Source organism: Centruroides vittatus, unplaced genomic scaffold (assembly GCF_030686945.1).
Source record: "Centruroides vittatus isolate TY-2023 unplaced genomic scaffold, ASM3068694v2 contig_2747, whole genome shotgun sequence".
In the NCBI taxonomy this organism is placed as follows: domain Eukaryota; kingdom Metazoa; phylum Arthropoda; class Arachnida; order Scorpiones; family Buthidae; genus Centruroides; species Centruroides vittatus.
Genome location: NW_027121750.1, coordinates 221,206 through 238,109, shown reverse-complemented (window position 1 = coordinate 238,109; position 16,904 = coordinate 221,206). Strand labels below are relative to the sequence as shown.

Sequence of the window (16,904 nt, the reverse complement as noted above, 5' to 3'; positions counted from 1 at the left end):
CAAAACATCGCCGCCGTACATAGTACCAAATACAAAAGGCTGGGTCGAGTTATTCGAATTGCCCGTACATAATATAACATTACTTAATATGCCCAATATAAATAAATATATTATATCGGATTTTCTTATAGGAATTTATTTGATATACAGTTTATTCTGTGATGTAAAAAGTGATATAGTTATATAACCTTAAATTCATAGATTACTTGAAAACTTATAGTTTGATTAGTAACTAATCAGACTTTAAATCCTCTCCAATGGAGAGAGTGAAAATATATATATATATATATCAATTATTATATTATCTCTTTCTTGATCTGAGTGTTGTTCCATAATATTTTAGCCATTTTTGTCTTGAAAATAATTTTATACTTTTTATTCGGGAATTAAAAATCGGGGCCGATTCAGAAGGTTTTCAAAACATCGTCTCGTCTTTATTTTCGAAATTCTATTTACCCGACTCGTCGTGAAGACGAGTCGGGTAAATAATCTCAAAGTTATCGTCATTATAGTTTCGCGTACGTAATATTTTGTACTGATTTTGCTTGTAAACAAAATGTAGTATTTATTAAACTACAATACATTGGCTGTACGAATGTTACTTAGATCCGACGAGTTAAATCTTTCTTCGCAATTACGCTTTCTACGAAGTAATTTTATTTAAAAGTTAAGCCAATTTCTCATTACTCTAAAATTAAGAGCAATGTAACATTAGAGGGAAGCTCTAATGTTATATTGCTATTAATTAATCTAGAATAGTATATATAAACAAATGGCAAATCACCGAAAACTTTCTGAATCTCTCCTGCGCAAGCATTTGTCATAGGAATAAGGGAATAATACGGCATTAAGGATATTAGCAATAATGGAAAATTTGAAATACAAATGAGCATGTCGGTCTGTCTCGATAGAGAGTTAAAACAGTTTTGTCTCCGCATTTCGTGAACTTCTTAAATGTTTAATTTTGCACAATAACAATTTCGTATGCAGAAATCGGAGAAATGTCGAAAATCAAACATCGTTCCTTTGTGAGTTTTATCGAGCCGAAGAGCTTCGAATTTTACAAATAGCGATTATTTTTCAATTAAAAGTTGGCTACGAATGGGTCTCGTTTAAGGAATAAGATTTGAATTTTCTGTGAATATCTTTAAATCGGCGGCAAGTCAGTTATTAATTAGGAACTAGTATAAATTCTCGAATTTTAACGGTTTACCGACTGTAAATATTTTAGGAAAGGAAATTTTCGAGCCTAAAAAATGAAGATTTCCTTTGCGAAGTTGCAAAACCGGTCGGTAAGATCGAATTGCACGAATACGAGCTTTATTTTCAAAATTAACGTCTGGGTTTTGTAGAAGGAAGTAAATTATAAATTGTTCTACGTTCCTGTATTATTACACGTGTCGGTGGCACCATTAATCTTTCCAAAATTACAAAATTTGATCTATATAATCCTTTTAAGTGTATAATATAAATTAATGTGTTTTTATTTTGTAATGTCTTACTTTGTGAAATATTTTTGTAAAAAAAGTAAAGTATTACTTTGTTAATTTTATTAGATTTTATTCACCGAGCGAGTGACGACGGACGATCGGAATGCTAAAATAAGCGTGAAAAAGTATCGATTAACCCAGCTTCTTTGATGCTAATTAATCTTATAAATTTGCTTTTGGAAACTGTTCCAGCCCATTAACTAATTTAGAAATAATTATAAAATGCAAAACCACAAATTTTATTTCGTGTTAAAGAATTATATTGTCAATGGAAGAATTGTATTGGAAAATTGTAATTTGAGGTGTAAATTAACGATTTCAAATCAAATGATAATTAGAGACTGTAAAGAGTTCTATTAACTGTAGTCGGCATAAAAGAAGTATACGCCGTCGTCGTCCGTACGTCGAACGTCCACGACTCGTTACGGGGTGTCTGAAAGGTTACCGTGCGGCAAGAAAGTTATAACAACGTCAAAGTTGTGTGTTATGTTATTGCGCAAAAGACCCGTAACTTGTATGCAATAACATACCGGACGGACGGCTTGCGTATGCAATACCGCACGCATAACTTTAACGTCGTCAGAAATTCCTCACTCGCGGTAACTTTTCGGACATCCCCTTAGAAGATTGCAAAACGTTAATTTAGTATTTTGCAATTTGTCTGCATTCTCGATGCCGGTAACGAATAGAATTCTTAAAATTGCCGGCCAAGAACCGCACGTTTGATTTTTCGAAACGAACAAACGTCATATTTTTACAGATTGTATTATCGTGTTCGTATTATCGAACAGTTCTTCACTCGCAGTCGGCGTAGAGGCGGCCCAATGCATTCAGTATTCGCCGAGCGGCACGGCATAACATGCCAAACGGAGAGGGACAAATAGACAGTTATCCTGCGAATACCGAAAGCGCGGAGCCGCCTTAATATATAAAAGTACAAGAAATTTACAACACAGTGTTTCCCATATTCTTTTTTTTAATAACATAATCATCATCTACTGTTACCTAGAGAACAATATACATTTTTTGTGACTTTATAGTTGTATCGAATATCTTAACAAATAAATAAACAAAACCAAGTATACTGTAAGAAATATCTGTATAGCTGAATTAGAAAAATAAAAATATATAAAAGTATGAAAAATAATTTTGCAAATTATAGGTTATTTTTTATTTTTTGTAAATTTAATTAATTTTATTTAATGGATTAATATTTTTTTAATAAACTTATTTTTTCATTATTTTCATTCGTTTATAAAAGATATATTTGCTAGACAATCACGAAACATATATTGTAAAGTAAACCTATGTATTCTGTACAGAATGCTAGTTTAAATAAAATTGTAATTCTTTTAAATGGTATCTTTAAAGTTGTATAATTTAATTTATTAACTCGAAAGTATCTAATTAAATTGCCTGGTGTTACGAAACAACAGAATGTAGTTTCCCACTAAGCTATTTTTTTATCATCGTTTGATTGCTATTTCCTGTAGTGATGCAAACCTGTCTTATCCTGTTTCACTTCTGATATGGATAAAGAAAGTTCGCAGAATGTAAGTAATTAATAATGTTTTCTTTTAAAATAACCAGTGATATGATTTTATCGTTAATAAAATAATTAATTCTTATACTTCCTTTACGTTTAAGGCACGAATATGTAATTTTTTTAACCTGTGTAATTTCCTATCCGTACTTTCATATAACACTTAATCCCATTTAAAAGTGTCGTTACTTATATTTTATTATTCGGTAGAAATAAATTGCGAAACAAATGTCGACCGTGTTATTGAGTAATTACGTCGTCCAAAATACGTAGAAAATTACACGTAAAGTATTTTAACGTTATTCCGTTTATATTAATTTTTAGCGAAAACTAAAACGGCATTACTTACATTTTATCGAAACGATGTAAATTCGGAACTTAAATATCGATTATGCGGGGTGGGTCGAAAGTTGCGATACGTAGGAAAGTTAGATTGCCGGTTTCCGGGTTTGCGGATCGGTCGTTGCGGTTCTGCGGTTGGCAGACTTTAACCCCTCGATTTTTACTCGGGACGCTTTAAGGTTAACGTACCGGAAAAATTTGATACGGACGGCAAAATCTTAGATCGGCTCGATAATTACTTTGTACCGCGCACGTGTAAAAAAAAAAATATCTCCGACGGTTCTCGTCGCTAACAGGTATTCCTCGAGGCTCAATTTTACGAGGATCGGGTTTAGTGGTACTTTATGTTCCGTCGGTATTTTTATTTGATTTATTTATTTAAAGTTTCAATTGTTACATTTATTATCATCAATTTGATTTTTTATTTTTACAATGAGTTAAAAATATATTGATTTTTGATTGTGAAAGTAAGTAATGAATATATGTGATCAAGTTAAATTGTTTTATTCCGTCCGTACTGTTACAGGACGAAAAATTATGGGGAGGTCGTTTCTCCGGGAAGCTTCATCCTCTTATGGAAAAATTCAATGCGTCTATTGGATTCGATAAACGTCTGTGGAAAGTTGATCTGACGGTATGCTTGTAGATAAATCTATATTTAAGTCGTATGATTGAAGTGCATGTGACTTTCACGAGGGCCCACGACGGGGTGGCCAGGTGGAAAGGGACCGAGTCCGGATGGAGTGCCCAAAAAATTCCGGGGGTTTTACAACCGAACTGGATTGATTTTGTGGATGGGCTGTGTGTGTGAAAATTTATGCAATGCATCTATTACAAGGATTTTGTAACATATTAGACATATTTAGACAATTATAGTATGCATGTTTTGTTTGCTATTTTATAATTATTTTAATCATTAGCAATAATTTCACAGCCTCGTAACAAAAATTATTTATTTTTTAATAAATTTTTATCGCTTTCAAGGCAAGTCAAGCATACGCAAATGCTTTACAGAAAGCCAAGTTAATATCCGAAAACGAGTGCCGTCAGATGAGAGATGCTCTCGAAAAGGTGTTTAATAATTATGTAACTCGATATACTTTTAAAATATAAATTTTTATTTAATATTAAAGTTTCAACAGATAAAAGAAGAATGGGCCGAAGAGAAATTTCAAATCAGAGATAGCGACGAGGATATTCATTCGGCAAATGAAAGGCGATTAAAGGTAGATGCCGATTTTATGTTTGTTAAATTAATTTGGAGATGATGTAGTGTTAAAAAGAATTACTTTATGTAATCTATTTTAGAATTTATTATTATATTAAATATTTTTAGGAATTAATCGGTAACGACATAGGCGGAAAGCTTCATACCGGAAGAAGCAGAAACGATCAGGTATCGCTTCGTATCGTTTTTATATGCTTATATCGTTCTTATATTCAAAAATACTTGCATTTTTTCTTAACTATAAGGTGTCTACGGATATGAGGTTGTGGTTAACGAACGAAATCGATGCATTGGAATATTATTTGATAAATCTTATAAGTTCTTTACGTGAACGTGCCAAAAGGTATTTAAAATTTCATTCTTAACTCTTACGAGAGACATTTTCTAAATCGGTGCTTCTCGGTGTTAGTATGCAGACCGGCATTGGTTCGAGAGCCGTCGGCTGCCGATCCGACGGTAAGTTTACGGGAAAGAAAATGTAGTAAAATATTGATAGTTGTGTTACTGTAGTATTTACACATCTAAATACAAGTATACTGTTATGTGGGCATTCTGGCATTCAAATATGATACAATAATATATTGGTAAAAATAATTCCAGTCCACCATACTAAGTTTGTGAAGCACTGCTCTAAACGTTTTAAAATACTTATATGGAAACTTAACTCGCTTAACGTCGTCGGGTTCTCGGAAACTGCAACGTTAAGCAAAACGATGCCATAATTTTTGTGCTCTTTTGTCCATAAAAAAAGAACGTAGCTCCGGTGTGATATGTTGTGCCTTTCTATTGTGGTTTTAGGTGTTTACAGTGTGTCCAAAAAGTTACAAATTTCTTATTGAATGGTAACAACATTAAAGTTATGTGCACAGCATTGCATAAGAGAACCATAAGTCTGCTCACTCACCGGCATTCTGGTTTTTTTTCATTACAGTTTTCAGAAAACTGCTTAAAATCAGATAATCTCTCATGGAATCTGGTCCGCTGAATCTGGATGAGTTCTTTCAGTGCACATGGCACCCATTTGGTAGAAATTTAGCACATGTGCATATCATTTCATAAAATTTTGTACACAGTTGCCTAGTCAATAGGTTTATGTCGCCAACTTCTGTAGAGACCATTGCCCTTTGTCCTGTAAGAATTGGGCAATCACGGCACAAACAACATTGGTACGAGGCATGTCGGCGGTTGCCATTCTTCCACGTTCGAAGCTGTTATCCACCTTGCAACAGTTCTGTATGGGAACACATGCTCACCGACAGTTTCTAAGAGTTGTGCACGACATTTCCTCACATTTTGCCCACGAAGCACTGCAATTTTTACGTATGCACTTCATTCTGGCCGACTCGCATCCATACCGAACGACGGTCGAAAATTAACCGACCTTACTTTCCGCTTCCGTCGACATTCTTGAAAATCCACCTCACCTATCACCATCCTTGAACAGCAATATGTTTCGGCGTCATAATCGTACATCAGAAAATGTGAATTAGGGTGCTGGGATTCCGCAGAAAAAATTGTCATTACGACCCATTAAGTGACCCACGCAAAAGGAAATTGCAACTATATAGGAGCAGCAATAAGGATCTAGAAGAGCCACATGCGCTCACGAGCTGTAGTTTGGCCACCATGGATATACGTAAATTCCGTAAATTTGCTTTATAAGCACACGTAAAGCAAATTTCTGTAACATACAGAAATTATTATATAAAAAGACAGAAATAATTTAGTAGTAGGGCTTGTACAGTTAAACTTAAATCAATAATTTTTGAAAGTTTTAGTCGTAGAAGAGTTTATAAAAAATTTCTTGATATTTATCTGTTTGATGATAAATGTAACACTAAGTTATTTCATTTAATTAAAAATTAAAAATATTCTTTTGTAAACATTGCAATTTTTTATATTTTTTGTAAGAAAATTCGAATTCTTATTTTTTTAAATTTTTAATAAACAGAGAAATAGATATTATTTTTCCCGGTTACACGCACCTTCAAAGGGCACAACCCATAAGATGGAGTCACTGGCTTCTTAGGTGAGGATATATACATTGTATTAAAATATTAATGGATAAAACAATAAATTTTAATTTCTTTATTTTCTTTATTTGAATAAACTTTATATTCTGTAGTTATGCCTGGTATTTTCAACAAGACGCAGTAAGATTAGAGTGCTTGAAGGAAAGAGTTAACGTATCTCCTTTGGGGAGGTAAGACGTCTTTATTCCTCATTTTAAAAATATTAAAATCGGTGCGATAATTTGTAATTTTGTAGCGGAGCTCTGGCCGGAAATCCCTTCGTGGATCGGGAATCGTTAGCGGAAGGTAATTTCTCAATTGTTTCTTTTTTTCCCCTTTATAAAACTTTTGAGTAAACTTAGATTCTTTGCAGAATTGAATTTTTTTGGTTGCACCCAAAATAGCATGCATGCCGTCGGCGATAGAGATTTTATAGGTAAATTTTTTGTCACTTAAATATTATTGTGGTTTCGTGTTAACTGGTTAACATCTTTAAGTATGTACGCGCGTATGTAGTGATCTCTTCTACGCAGAGGATATACAGTAGTCTTTTCTCTTTTCTTAATGAAAAAGAAAAAGGACGTCGATTTAGTGTGTGACATTTTGTGAATTATCATTAGTCGAGACGCGGTCTGCACGAAACTGGCCAATGTAGTTCTTCATGCTTTACAATGGTAGTTTTTTGGAAAATTCCACATTTTATAGGTTAGTTGGAATTTTTACTTTATGCCTATAATACATGTTTCCATTCTGATTTCGAGAAATTGGAAATGGATCGTTTTTCTTTCATAATATTTCAAAATGAATTTTCAGTTTAATGCAAAAAGAAGGGGTGGAAAAAACTTAAAAACGAAGTTGGAACCCATAATCTTAAATGTAATAACTTCCCAATTTAGATGATGGCATTTTTTCTATAAAATGTGGAATCTTGTAAATACCGTATGTCGACGCTAGAGTGGCCGCCTTTGTCGCTCGTGCATTGTGCTTCGGAGAACTTTTCTGGAAACGGAGAAAAACTTTTTAATGTGTCTTTTAGCGGAATTTGTATTTTGGGCTTCGTTGACGTCCGTGCACTTGAGCAAATTGGCGGAGGACCTAATTATTTACGGCAGCAAGGAATTCGGTTTCATCACCGTTTCGGACTCTTACAGGTAAATGTTTTATAATTTGGTCACGATTTTAAAGTAAAAATAGTACCAAAAAGAAAATAATAAAATGAATAAAATGAAAAATTAGCACGGGTAGCAGTTTGATGCCTCAGAAGAAAAACGCAGACGGTCTCGAATTGATACGAGGGAAGACGGGAAGGATTATCGGACACGTAAGCACGTTTCTACCATTTTTTAAAATAGTTTATATTCTGGTAGAGCAAATACATCGTTTACAAAATTTAAATTTGTGGAGTCTTATGAAATGGTAAAATAATTATATAGAAGAGTTTATTTATTTCAAGTTTCTACATCCGAGTGCTTTTGGATTCCCTCGACCGTAACAGTTTACATCCCACATTACAAATTATACCCCAAACGGTTACGGTCAAGAGTCCGCAAAGAAGGGGTACGGGGGTACGGGAATCCAAACATCCTCGGAAGCAGAAATTTCCTGTACGTAAACAATCGTAAACACCAACGAAGCGACGAATAAATATTTATTCTTCTATATATTCCATTCTTTCAAAAATTTTTCTTTGTTTCTTTAGCGGCATTGTAAATATTGCACGAATGGAACAAAGATTGTAATTATTGTATGCGAATAAAAATGCAGAAAATAATGGCTTTAAATCATTGGGAATTCTGTTGTTTTAAAATTAATTCTCAAATGAATGTTTTAAGAATGTTTTTACTTGGGTCACTTGTTTGGTGCTCACAAAACTTTTTAAAGATTGTACAGACATAAATTGATGATATTGTGGCACCAGTATAGCAGTCAATGCCGCTTGGTAGTTAGATATATGGTAGTGTTAATTATATTTGACTTGCGATGGTCATAATTTGAGTAAAATCTTATCTTTTTATATTATAAACTATAAAATCCTACCTTTGTAAACAATACATTCAAATGCTATGTAATAAATAACTAGTTGAGAATAAAAATTTAAACTCTTGTCAATACATAAATATTCTGTAACTAATACATTCAATGGTCATTTTAAAGTTATTCATTATTATTGTGACCGCGATATAATATGACTATGATTAGTATAAGTTTTAAAATATCCTAGCTTTCGGGCAAGAGTTGTATTCTTTACTCGTCTTAAAACCGGGAGCACGCATTATTAGCTTTACGTGTAGTAATGCGACCGGCACGAATAAACTTATCTGAATGGTGGTGATTATTGGAAAATCGGTCAAACTGAGACCTTTAAACGGAAATGCAAACCTTTAGAAGCAAGCACAGAATCATTACAAAGAATTTATTGTACGAGAACACCGTCGATTGGTTACGTAGACTTTACTATACAAAAGGAAATGCATTTTGGGCTAGGTGCATATCCTCTTCGTATCTGATACAGAATAAATAGTTAAAAGAAGTTGTCAAAAGCTGTATTCTGTATGTTTTTCAGAGTGATCACCATCTGGCAAGATTTACTTTACTTCTCCTATTTGATTAATTGGAATTTCAGATTATAAATATGGTAGGACTCCAATAATTTCATTTAAATTAAAATAAAATATTTTTCTTTTTTTAAGTGTACTGGAATTCTGGTTTTGCTCAAAGGACTTCCAAGCACTTTCAACAAGGATTTGCAGGTATTTGGCTAGAAGAATGAATATTGCATTTCTAATCGAGGTTCGTCCTTCTAAAAATGCTCATTTCTGTTTCAGGAAGACAAAGAGGCAATGTTTGACACGTATGACACCATAAGTATGGCATTACGGATTGCTGCCGGTACCGTGAGAACCTTAAAGGTATATTAATTCCCTCCATTCCTTTAAGGAGAGAACAGAATTAGCTTTTTCGGACTAAGACGTATGTTAAAATATTTCAGGTTAATCCAGAAGTCTGTCTGGCCGCTCTTTCTCCGGACATGCTGGCGACGGACGTTGCCTATTATCTCGTAAGAAAAGGGGTAAGTAGAGGGACGAAATAATATTGTTTAAAATATACTGATGCCGAAAAGTTTAAAAAAAAGCTTTGTCACCAATGTAATGTAATAATTACACAAATTTTTCGGTATTTTGCTTTTTGTTTATTATGTTGGATGAGAGCTTGCCACATTTGAGGGAATGAATGTTAAAGAACATACCCAAGCCTTTGGAAGATGCCGTAAGATGTCATTTACTAAAATTTAAAATAATTTTATTATTCTAATAACAGCATAGTGACAGTGGGTAACAAGTTGTCATTACCAATTGGGCTGCTAAGTGTAATTCCTACATAGTAATAAAAAGATTATTATTTTAAATATCTAATTTAAAACTAGTCCTTTTTCACAATGCTAAGCTTATCTTGATAGAATTGGTTTTAAGCAACTCATTCTTGTGTTGAATAGTCGGTGCACATGCTGTTAATGACTATATTCGGCAAAGAAAAATGCTTACACCAGAGAGTAAACTCCCTAATTTTTAAATTAATTAATGATTTTTGTTACAATTCATTAATTACATTTTGTATAAAGAGAGATGTTGAACAGGGTGTGCAACAGACCTGGAAAACTTAGAAATGTCAGGGAATTTTTATCAGATAGTCATGTCTGAGACTCTTATTTATTCTATTTTAATGTGCATCTGTATCAACTTTCTGAGAAGCTGAGAAATGAAGTGCGCATAAGTAAGGAGCTTGGAAGCAAAACATGTATAAGCTCGCTGACTTTTAGGGGAAATAAGTTAATTGCGCGTCAGGAAAACCTAGGGGCGAATCGTATGTGGGTGGAGGCGGCAGGAGACAAAGATGACAAGTGTCTTACATAAAATCATTTATTTTAACATAAATCTAACTTACACTACAAACAAAAGTAGATTGCTTTAAGGATTCGGCGTTATGTATGACGATCGTTGTTCTTGCAGCAGGGTTGTCCTACAGTCGATGTCAATGCAGCCCTGGGATGAAGACGACGGTGGTGGGAGGATCTTCTAAGTCATCTAATTGTGAAAGTCCGGATGGGTCGGCTAAGATGGGTTGAATAAATCTGAATAGTTCAGAGAGGATGCGCTAGACTTGGAGGAGAACCGACACTTGACCTTGAGACTTGGGGATTTTATAGGATTTTTCTCTGTGTCTTACCCTTTTGATTGGTCATTCTTTTGTCTCTAGGCGAAACCCAAGACTTATCTGGGTCGGGAAAGGTCCAAGAGGTGTTGACGGAGCTTTTGAAGTCCGTGCTCGTATTTTACTCCATTATGGCCCTTTTCTCTGACGTCTTTGAACCTAAACGGTCTACCAGATGTTTTTGTGGCCATTTACCCCCTAATGGGTTTGGGCTTACATGACTTAACAGCTGTCCTTTTGGTCATTAACCCCCCTTTTCTCGATTGTTTACACCTGACACTTGTTTGCGAGCACCTTGACAAAACTCCCTCTGTCATTTATCATCACGTTGCGTCGCATTTGTTTTAAAATAAGTAAGAAAGTTTCCTTCTTGTCTGGTCTACATCACCAACATGTATTCCTGACCCGATCTGACCTCTGAAACTTCCTGACTTAGGAACTTTACACACATTAAGTGACATTAGTATCATTTTCAGTATTACAGCATTAATCTATTAACTGTAATTTGAATAGTTTTAACTGTGGTTAATTGATTTTATTTGAGTGTCACCCATGTCACTTGTCTATTGCACTCTGTCTCACCATGTCACTCAAATTTTGCTGATTTTAATAGTGAAATCTATTTAAATTAACAAGTTTTACATATTATAAATTTTTAATTTACAGTTAATAAACATAAATTATTATTTGTCATCTTGTATCACAAAATATCTGGCTAAATAATCTTCATTTAATGCACATATGTGAGATGTTTTTTGGTGAATGCATTCTTATACTTCCATTTCTTTTAATAGCAATATGAAATTAATTGTCACTTCTTGGTCAGTAATTTCTTGACACCTGTCATCTTTTTAACTAATTCCTTAATAAAAGTCCTTTCTGACCCTGTGTGATTGTAGATTTGAAGTAGTAAATTAAAACTTTCTGCGAGTTCTATTACTGATATGCATATGTGCATCTCTGTACAGTACATACAGTAAACCTTTGATAAGCCACTAAAGATTGGAAAATTAGAAAAGTTAGAATGAAGCGAGTAATCGACAGTGATGTTAGAAATTTGAAAAGAATATCGACCAGAGGATTATCCAGTTTATACAAGGAATAGAGAGAATGCACGAAAACTGCTAGATATTACATTATGGCTAATAACTGGATAAATAATTCTACAGCTGTTTAAAATTTCTAAGCAATACAAAGACATTTTGTCATCCTCGGGAATTAGTGATTATGGTTAAACACTATTCCAGACATCATGACAGGTTCGATTCTTTCTGGTTTAGTCTCAAAATTAATCATACTTTATTATAAAGGAAATTGAATAGCCCTATAACTGAGTTTTACTAAGTTCACAATTTATTTGATGTTACTGTTTTTAAATTAAGCAGCAAGTTGCTTTCAGCTAGTCGGGGAAATTGAAAATAGGAAATTGTTGCACACCCTGCTTTAGTATCACTAATTTTCATCTATTGTTTCTGTTTCTTTTGTTAGTTACAGAGTGAAAATGTATGCAGAAGAAATGTAAGGAGTTCTCACATCTCTTTGGTGTCAACTCACTTTATGATTACTGTTAAACTAAATTATTCATAGTCTTCGGCATAGGAGTAGCCTTTCGTGAATGGTCTTCGTTTTTCTTTTTGGTGTAAAGAGGAAGGAACAAATGTTTTATTTACAAGAGTACAGAAGGGTTTGATACTACAGGGATTAATTTATACAATTCTCTCGAGTATGCGGCAGTAATATCCAGAATTTAGTATGCAAGTCGACGACGACGTAACAGAAGTATCGAGGCTGTTTCATATAAGACTTACTCTTTGAAAAAGTTTATTTATTTACAGGAAATGTCACACTTGATTTATAAAATCGTATGTATTGCTAATTTCTTGATTTAGAATATAGGGGCGAAGGTTATCCAAGACTGTGGAACATTTTCACTGATGGTGTGGTAAATGAGGAGGTACACACATACAGTAATACACACAAATTACTATATTGTACGTCTCTTATGACTGGCTCTATACAGAAGTACTGGTGAATTTATTATTACAGGAAACAAGCTCAAGAGATTTCATGACTACAGTATACAGCATGTATACGTTACCAACTACAGCAATATTAATTATCTGTGATATTGTGCATTATAAGTGTTTGACACCTGGAAGTCAATGTATTTTACTGTTGAGAAATTTTTAATTAACATACTTTTTTGAAAGAATGTGTCTAAGTTGTACGTTCCTAATTAGCGGAAGTTTACAGTATTTTCAAACGTGCTGTTATTATATTTTTTGTACAATGTTAGTGCCAAGAATTTCTCTGGTATACAGAATTCGTCGCTTTCTTCACACTAGGGAAAAGACCTTATTTATTTTTAGAAATGCTTGTATAATTATTTATAGAGAAAATAGTCATTGTTAAGTTACTAAATTGACTCAAACACAGTACACACAGTACACAGATATTTTAATTCATGTGTGTTTATAGAACATGTAAGTTATTACAATATAGTTATGATTTTATTCTTCCTCCTGATCTCATTTTATTAATCTGAAATTGAGAATATGATATAAAAGGTTAATTTCTTAGTTAATAATTATTCAGTGGATGCAGCTATGCATTAACTGACTTATTCATCATGTTAATTAGAATTTATTAGTAAATATTCTCCCACTATCCAAGAATATTGTCTTCAATAAAATTTTTATCATATGTAAGCTGACAGTGAGGAACAGCCCTTTTCCCAGTCTAAAGACAGGCCAGAGGAAATCTTTATTCAAGTCAACAGTACCACTTGCTAATTATGAATCAAAGTTAATACACGTGCGTATAAAACGCGACATAATTATGGCCTTGCATTTCTAATGCGGCTCTGCAGTCTACGGGCAGCAAATATTAAAATTTAAAAACAAAAAAAAAAAAACAAAAAGTATATAAATATAAGCACATTACATAAAGAGCCGAATCAACTTGTCTATATTTAAACTTTGTGTGAAGATATTGGATGTGGAAGAAGAAAAATATAAATGACATTTTGAGGAATCGATTCATTTAAGGGAAGTGACAAATAACGACAAAATATAGAACAAATTTTAAATCTAATCTATTCAATTGTCAGTCGAATCCTTATTGCAGACCTTTGTGGAGGGGACGGGATGTCATTTGGTATTCTGATTGCATCATGTTGTCAAATGCACATATTTTTACCTTAAAATCTTATGTCGGCAAGAAAATTGTTCTAACTGTTGGTGTGTTTGTTTTAAAAACCTTGCATTTAAACTTTGATTTTAATTGGCTTGCTTTGACACTGTCACAAAATTTCAAAAGGTATGAAAGTTGTAATCCTTGCAAACTGTAAATTGCAGAGAACGACGAGGGGTGAATTCAACCTGACATTTTAACTATGTATATTTGATCTGTAAATGATACTCTTGATTTGAATAAAGGCTTCCTTCAGTCTGTCTTTTGACCGCAATAAGGAACAGCCATCTTTCCACTCTAATTCAGCTTATATACAACGAGTACTTCCCAGCATTTAAAGACATAAAAGTTATTTTAAAAAATTTGTTTGACTCTAAGGTGAAATTTCGTATACTAAATGTTTTATAGAAATGTCAGCTGGGTAGGAAGTGTCTAATCACCTCATGTTTGTAGAAAAGGGAGACAAGTGAATGTTTATGATAATGTTTAAGAACTTTTGTACAGATAAACAGGAGAAGATACAATTATTATTAACCACACAAATATTTGAGTGGCAGTGCTATGAGTAAAATTGTGATCTCAAAGTAGATTATGTTGTTTAAAAAAAAAAAAAACAGCAATGAAATATTATGTCATCTGTAGCCTACAAAATACATCTCTCTTGAAGTGTGTTATTTCAGACAGTAATGCAATTTAACATCAACTGACCTACCAATTGAGATCTGAAGATTTGAGTTCTACATAGGATAGCAATCTGCAACTCTGAGAACACGTTTTGTCAGATATTGGGTTGGATGATCTTTGCAAATCCTACAGAGGGTTTTTCAGTTATTTTTGAACAAGTTTGTTACATTAACTTCTCTTGTAATAAATTGCTATGCAAATTTTCATTTGCTGAATATGTCCTCCATTCCTTCTGTAAATTGAATATCAATCTTGAATCACTCCTTTTTGCAAATTTTCCAAACAGTTTTTGTTTTAGCCAACCGAATCCAAAGAGGTCAACAAGACTGGCATTGCAACCATTCATAGGTATGTCCTTGTTGATGTAGATAATTCCCATTTTCTGATGAAGTTCTCAAGATGTTCGAGCTTGTATAAAGGTACCTTCACAAAAACCTTCTAGAAGTTGTGACGGGACCCAAAGGGCCAAAACAAGTCGTCACGCTGCATGGGTTTGATGGTATCTCGTTTTGAAAGACAGGAGCGGGTGGAGATACTCCTCTAATTCATTTTGGCATGTTTCCAAATGCTATAATTAATATTTAGCTCCATATTCCCCATTATTTCTTTATAAACAAGCAAAACTAGTACACAATATCATCTAAAACAAGTGTTAAGAAGTATCTGAGATTTTATAACCTATAAATAAAATTGTATATTCTTGCAAATAGACAAAATGACTTTTTCACACAAAGAGTAATCAAATCTTTGTTTGGAAAGGGAAAATTATCGTTTCACTTATTTCTGATACACACAGAAGACAAATTTTTTAAAGATTATTTTCTGATATAATAATAAATCTTTCCTAGTTCCAGTAGGTAAGAAATCTTTGAATCCTAAATATGCAATTTAATGTACATTATCTGATAGCAGATACTTCCAACAATTGTTAAACGGTGGTTCGAATTTAAACCTAAATCTTCGAGCCAAAGGAATTACTTTGGGGAGAAGAGAGGCGGTCTGTTTTTTAATTACCAAATGGATCGAAACTACGGAAACGGATACGAACGTTTCGAATTAGTCTTTTATGACGTATGCTTTTAAGCAAATGAATTTTGCCTTCCTATTGTTCTGGAAAAATCAAAATAACATTATGGAGAAGAAAAATGGTTATTACTCTGAGAGATTTGTACGAGGAAAGATCTCGAGACAAGCGTATTTACGGCACGAGTTTTAATGCACATTTTACAGCCGTGATCTGGAATTAGTATGGGATATTAAAATCTGCTACGTGCATATATAAGTGACAGATATTTCGAATGAAGATTAAAATACGTTAGAGAACCAAGTTATTAGTATTCTCCTAAATCACAGAACCAGGCAGAAGACAATGTTCTAAAGTTATAACTTATTATTATTTTTGAGTGAATTACCTAATATTGTACAATAATGCTCCTCATTAAGTTGCTCTTAAAATACTCAGATCAAATAAATTCACTTTTATCTGTCTCAAGCAAAAGTTTTGGTAAAAAAATTAATTTAGGGCTTACAACTTTAGTATTGAATATGATATTTATTTTTCAGGTAGCATTTAGAAAGGCGCACGAGTGTGCGGGTAAAGTGGTGGCCCTAGCGGAAGAAAAGGGGACGTCTCTCCCGGATCTATCGGTCGCGGACCTAAAAAAAATCTCGTAAGTTTGCAATATGTCTTTGTGTATTTTTAAATCGCAAACTTTCATGACGACGCATTTTCAGGAACGAGTTCGAAGAAGACGTGGCCGGCCTATGGGACTACGAGGGAAGCATAGAAAGGTACTGTTGCACTGGTGGCACGAGCAGATCCAGCGTGCGGTCTCAGATAGACCTGCTGGGAAGATGGATCGAAGCTCGCGACCGTCACGTTACTTTTGGCAAAAGTGCAGACGAAGATCTTCCCCACACCAGAATGTAAAATGCCCCTTTTAATGAAGAGTATTGTTACTAAATAGAAAGTGTGTGTTGATCCAGCTGGTAATAAATTTTAAAAATAAAAAAAAATTGTTATTCATATAGGTGTGCCCATTTGCCCAGCTGTGAATTGAACAAATAAAAAAAACAGATAGATGTCATTAAAATAAGGCATGTCGTTACAATTTTTCTTAAAATTAGGACATTCATGTTTAGATTTAAAAATGACAGTTACAATTAATTCATATTGTAAAGATTAAGCCAGTTGCTCTATTGTA

At 33.5% G+C, this 16,904-nt stretch overlaps 1 protein-coding gene across 1 annotated transcript; it reads left to right on the top strand.

Annotated features, from left to right (window-relative positions):
- The first annotated feature begins 2,943 nt into the window (after nucleotides 1-2,943).
- Argl (Argininosuccinate lyase) lies at nucleotides 2,944-16,796 on the top strand. Its single transcript, XM_067266490.1, has 17 exons — nucleotides 2,944-3,043; nucleotides 3,902-4,009; nucleotides 4,360-4,446; nucleotides 4,518-4,601; nucleotides 4,712-4,771; nucleotides 4,849-4,946; nucleotides 6,555-6,632; nucleotides 6,729-6,806; nucleotides 6,872-6,921; nucleotides 6,989-7,051; nucleotides 7,652-7,766; nucleotides 7,852-7,936; nucleotides 9,306-9,365; nucleotides 9,441-9,524; nucleotides 9,605-9,685; nucleotides 16,264-16,370; nucleotides 16,435-16,796. The coding sequence occupies exons 1-17, from the start codon at nucleotides 3,020-3,022 to the stop codon at nucleotides 16,628-16,630; spliced, it is 1,458 nt and encodes a 485-aa protein (XP_067122591.1). The 5' UTR covers nucleotides 2,944-3,019; the 3' UTR covers nucleotides 16,631-16,796.
- The last annotated feature ends 108 nt before the right edge of the window (nucleotides 16,797-16,904 follow it).